The 5,024-nt window shown below is 48.7% G+C and overlaps 1 protein-coding gene across 2 annotated transcripts in view; it reads right to left on the bottom strand.

Annotated features, from left to right (window-relative positions):
- LHFPL4 (LHFPL tetraspan subfamily member 4) overlaps positions 1-5,024 on the bottom strand; it is a 30,808-nt gene that overhangs the window by 25,397 nt on the left and 387 nt on the right. For both annotated transcript variants that reach the window (XR_014064778.1, XM_081528144.1), the window contains exon 2: positions 3,854-4,339. Coding sequence is in view for 1 of the 2 variants with exons in the window: in XM_081528144.1 (XP_081384270.1) it covers positions 3,854-4,259 (406 nt within the window). In the remaining variant the exon portion in view is untranslated. The remainder of the gene's footprint in view (positions 1-3,853; positions 4,340-5,024) is intronic.

The raw sequence follows: 5,024 nt of genomic DNA, 5'->3' as shown, positions 1-5,024 counted from the left end.
TCAGGAAATGGAGAGAGACTTATTTTTAATGACATTATTTGGGCATCTGGATCCATCCATGCCTGAAGCCAGTACTCCTGACTATTAATGTATGTGAGCCAAAACCACTACCCTCTTTTAGTTCAGTTCAGTTGCTCAGTCGTGTCCAACTCTTTGCGACCCCATGGACCGCAGCACGCCAGGCCTCCCTGTCCATCACCAACTCCCAGAGCTTACTCAAACTCATGTCCATTGAGTCGGTGATGCCATCCAACCATCTCATCCTCTGTTGTCCCCTTTTCCTCCCACCTTCAATCTTTCCCAGTATCAGGGTCTTTTCAAATGAGTCAGTTCTTCGCATCAGGTGGCCAAAGTATTGGAGTTTCAGCTTCAGCATCAGTCCTTCCAATGAATATTCAGGACTGATTTCCTTTAGAATTGACTGGTTGGTTCTGCCTGCAGTCCAAGGGACTCTCAAGAGCCTTCTCCAGCACCACAGTTCGAAAGCATCAATCCTTTGGTGCTCAGCTTTCTTTATAGTCCAACTCGCACATCCACACATGACTACTGGAAAAACCATAGCTTTGACTAGACGGACCTTTGTTGGCAAAGTAATGTCTCTGCTTTTTAATATGCTGTCTAGATTGGTCATAGCTTTTCTTCCAAGGACCAAGTGTCTTTTAATTTCATGGCTGCAGTCACCATCTGCAGTGATTTTGGTGCCCAAGAAAATAAAGTCTGTCACTGTTTCCATTGTTTCCCCATCTATTTGCCATGAAGCAATGGGACTGGATGCCATGACCTTAGTTTTCTGAATTGAGTTTTAAGCCAACTTTTTCACTCTCCTCTTTCACTTTCATCAAGAGGCTCTCTAGTTCTTCTTCACTTTCTGCCATAAGGGTGGTGTCATCTGCGTATCTACCTTCTTTACCTTAATTTACTTAAGTCAGCTTGAGTTGGGTTTCTGTCACTTCACTGAGAGACTGCTGACCAATACAGTGATTCAGCTAGATGGCAAGCTTCCTGGGAGCAGAGATTGTGCTTTATAGACCTAGGAGCCTTGAGGTCAGAATTGATCTCTGTGTTGCAGGCCCTCGCAGAGGGGTGATCACTGAGCAGGTGAGAAATACACAGGGGAATAAATATCTCTTTGTATTTTCCCAATGGCCCAGTGCTCTGCACTCAGAAGACTCTAAAATACTTGAGTAAAGAGACTTCCCTGGCAGGCCAGTGGTTAAGACTCCATGTTCCCAATGCAGGGGGCAGGGGTTTTATCCTTAGAAGGGGAACTAATATCCAACATGCCTCATAGTGCAGCCAAAAACAAAAACAAACAAAAAACCTGAGTAAATGTTCACTTGAACAAAAACTATACAACAGACATTCTATTTTTTTTTTTTTTTTTTTTACTTTGCTGCATGGCATGCAGGATCTTAGTTCCCCAACCAGGAATTGAACCCATGCTGCTTGCAGAAGGAGTACAGAGTCTTAACCGCTGGACTGCCAGGGAAGGCTCTCGACTTCTTATGTGATACAAACAAGGTCCTCTTCTTCTCTGCAGTTTCTCTGAGGATGACTGATTTCTCCCTTTCTAAGTGGAATGATCTTAGTGAAAGAGTTATTCTAGGAACCCCACGTTGCTGAAAGACATATTTTAAATCCACTAATCTGACTGATTAGTCCCCCGTTGTACAGATGAGAAAACTGAGATTTAAGCTAAAAATGGTTGCTAAACACTGCATGGTGAGTCACAGGCAGAATCAGCTAAGATACACAGACACACCCCAGCACAATGCCATGACTAGTAGTCCAGTGCTCCGGCCCCTGCCCTTTATTAAGCAAAGTGAATCAATCACTTACCCAGAGCTCAGAAGTCTCTAAGTAAGATAGAATGAACTGCTCAATTCTGATAACCACCTTTGGAGTGGGGCAGTAAGACAAGGGAAGGAGCACTGGGCCAGGAGTCAAGACTACTTTACTCTATTACTGGCTGTGTGACCTTCACTTCTCCAGGAGTTTCCTCTCTCTAAGACAGGAGTGGAAGAAGGCAGGGTTCAAAGAAGCTGATTTCTCAGATCCCTGAAATTCTATATTTACATGGGGTTGTTGGATAGTCCATCAAATCCCCAAGATTAAACCCACACGGATTACAGAAAGTTGGAAGACCAAGAGGTCAACAACCCATCTGCAGACTACAAATTAAGGTTCAGGAAATGGGAGTTCCAGCTGATTTATATTCTTTCTGGCTCGCCTTATAAGAATAGAATGGAAATCACTTTCTGGGAATTGACAGATACCCCCACACACACACATCCTACAATTCTCCTTTCTCATTTTCTCCAGAATCTTAAAAGACCTCCATCTGAGTTGACTGGAGTGAGATAAGACTTGAAACAAGCCCACCAGAATGTCCATACTGAATAAATGCTGACTTCTGCAGGGCAGTCCTTTTGAGAGCTTGATTAGTTCTTCCAATGAGCCCATAATTCCTCCCAGCATTTGTAACAGTCCTCTTTGGCAAGCAAACCAGTCTCCTGATTTTGCTTTCACACCTTGACTTTCACCTCCAGCGATCATTCTCAATTTGATCACTTCCTGTATTTTCTACATTTGGCCATTTCCAAAAACCAGAGACCTCCTTGAAAAGATGGTGGTTTTCCCTCCATGACAATGTTCAACAGCATATGCCTCACAATCCAAAGACAATTCCCTACAGTATTTTAAGCAGTGGAATCATCAGCAAGTGACAGAACACCTTCTACAGGAGGTCTCTTTTGAAGGGTCTGACACTTGTTGAATATCCTGAGATGCTTATTTTTAAAAACCATCTTAGCTGCATGATCATCACATTTTCCCTTTTCTTTCTCAACCCTGGAATGCTCTAAACTTTTTCCTTCACAAAATCTTCATCAGTCTTCCTCCTCCATATCCCTGCTATACCCTGGCCCCATTTTCCCCAGCCCAACTCTCTTCCCTGCCTGCAATTAGGCAAATGCCCAAGTTGCTGAATCTTTAAAATCTGTCTTCGATCGAAAGGTAGGCAGGGATGGGGGGAGGGGTTCTCTAATGGATCCTGGAAAACTGTCTCAGCAGTTCCTACTCCCAAAAGGCCCTTCTCTGGTCTTTAGGGCAAGGTGTCTGTCTTAGCCAAACATTTCAGAGAGTCCCCAAAGACTCATTCTCACTAGGCATGGCACCAGAACCCTTTCTGCCTTTGGGGCGGGGGGTGCTGGAGGTTTGCCCTCCAGAGACCCATGTTTCCAGGTGTTGTTAACCACCCACATTTCAAACATTGGATAGACACAATAGACAGCCTTCTCCAACCCCCCTTATCTTTTCTCAGCACTTCATAGTTTAGAAAGTACTTTTTCATGAGTATTTGGAATCTTCTCCACTGTTTTACAGATGAGAAAACCGAGCCTCAGAGAAGTAAAGTGAAACATCCAAGTTGATAATGTAAGCAAGTTAAAGGTCAAAGTCAGACCTCTAAATTCCCCATCTCATGCTTTTTTCAGTGCAACAGAAATCGCTCACATATAGAGTAACTCCTCATTCAGATAATTATTTCCCCTAAGACAGCCAAAAGAGACTCTCAGAGACCCTCAGAAACTCAGACAAAATGCTTAACACATCAATAAACGCAATCTTCCCACATCCAAGCACACAAACCTATAGACTCAGCTCTCAGCCTCTGCCCCAACGTGTCTCTCGCATAGAATCCCCTCCCCAGTGGCTACTGAGAGTCCGTGAAGGAGGTGTGTCTTTAGACAGAGGAGCAGAATCTATCTCTGACTCCTTCAAAAAGGGGTCTTGGAAGAAAGGAGCCCCGTCCTCTGTGTCTGTTCTAGGGGTCCCACCCTCGCCCCTCCCCTACCTGCCAAGAGCTGCATCCAGGCGCAGATCTTGTAGACCGTGGCCGTGTTGCAGAAGAAGAAAAGCGCAAAGCAGGTGATGCAGCCGAGGATCAGCACCATGGAGAGCAGCACGAAGAAGGCGGCCGCCTTGAAGGCGCCGGACGGGATGGTGCTGAAGTCGGTGAACGAGCCGCGGCAGGTGAGCTCTCGGCCCGCCAGCCCGCTGCCCACACAGTAGTGGAAGAGGCCGAAGTAGCCAGGTTTGGGGGTGCTCACGCTGTCGCCCACCCAGTAGGGCTGGATGAAGACCACCACGTTGATGATGGCGAAGCAGATGGTGAAGATGGCCCATAGCACGCCGATGGCCCGCGAGTTCCGCATGTAGTGCTCGTGGTAGAGCTTGGAGGCCTCCTGCGAGGGCAGCATGGTGCCCGGGGGCGGGGCCGGCGGCGGCGGCTGGCGGGGGCCGCCGGCCCGGGACCGACCGCCGGACTGCCGGGCGGGAGCTGGGGACGCACGCGAGAAGCGGCCCTGAGCCAAGGTACCCGCGAGGGCGGGGCCTGAGGCGGAGCTGAGTGGACCTGAGGGCTGGTGTGGAGGAGCTAGGAGGGGGTCATGAGAGTACTGGGGAGGTGTCGGGGTAGGGGGAGACTGGCAAAGATCTCCAATTCGGGGACCTAGGAAGAGGCCATGTGAAAGTTGGGGGGCTGGGATGAGGACGCTGGAATGAGAATATGGGAGCTGGGGGAAGTGCTAGAAAGTGGTTATGGTGGAGTTGGGGAGGGGGCTTGGGGACCAGTATTGGCGGAGTAGGAGGGGACCGTGGGGAGATGGAATGGAGGCTGGGGTCCGGTACTGAAGAATTAGCTGAGGGGTTTTACAGGGAGCTCGGAAGGGAATTTGGGGGTTGGTATGAGGGGTAAAAGGGGGTCTGGTATTGGGTGTCTAAAAGGGGTCCGTGGAGAGGGAGGTGGGAGCTTCCGTGAGAGGGTAAGAAGAGGATATACGGGGCAAGTACTAGGGGACTGGGAAGGTGATATGGGGGCTGGGACTGGGAGGGCGAAGTGGAAGAACCAGGATGAGGCTAGAGGAACATCGGGGGACCGGGACTGCAGGGTCTGAACACGGGGCGGGGGGTTGGGAGGGTCCCTCAGAAGACAGGGCTGGAGGAGGCTGAGGGGAGCCTAGGTT

The sequence above is a fragment of the Giraffa tippelskirchi genome, chromosome 9, assembly GCF_054371585.1.
Source record: "Giraffa tippelskirchi isolate mGirTip1 chromosome 9, T2T-mGirTip1v1.2.pri, whole genome shotgun sequence".
NCBI classification, from domain to species: Eukaryota; Metazoa; Chordata; class Mammalia; order Artiodactyla; family Giraffidae; genus Giraffa; species Giraffa tippelskirchi.
This window is presented reverse-complemented; position numbering and strand designations above follow the sequence as displayed.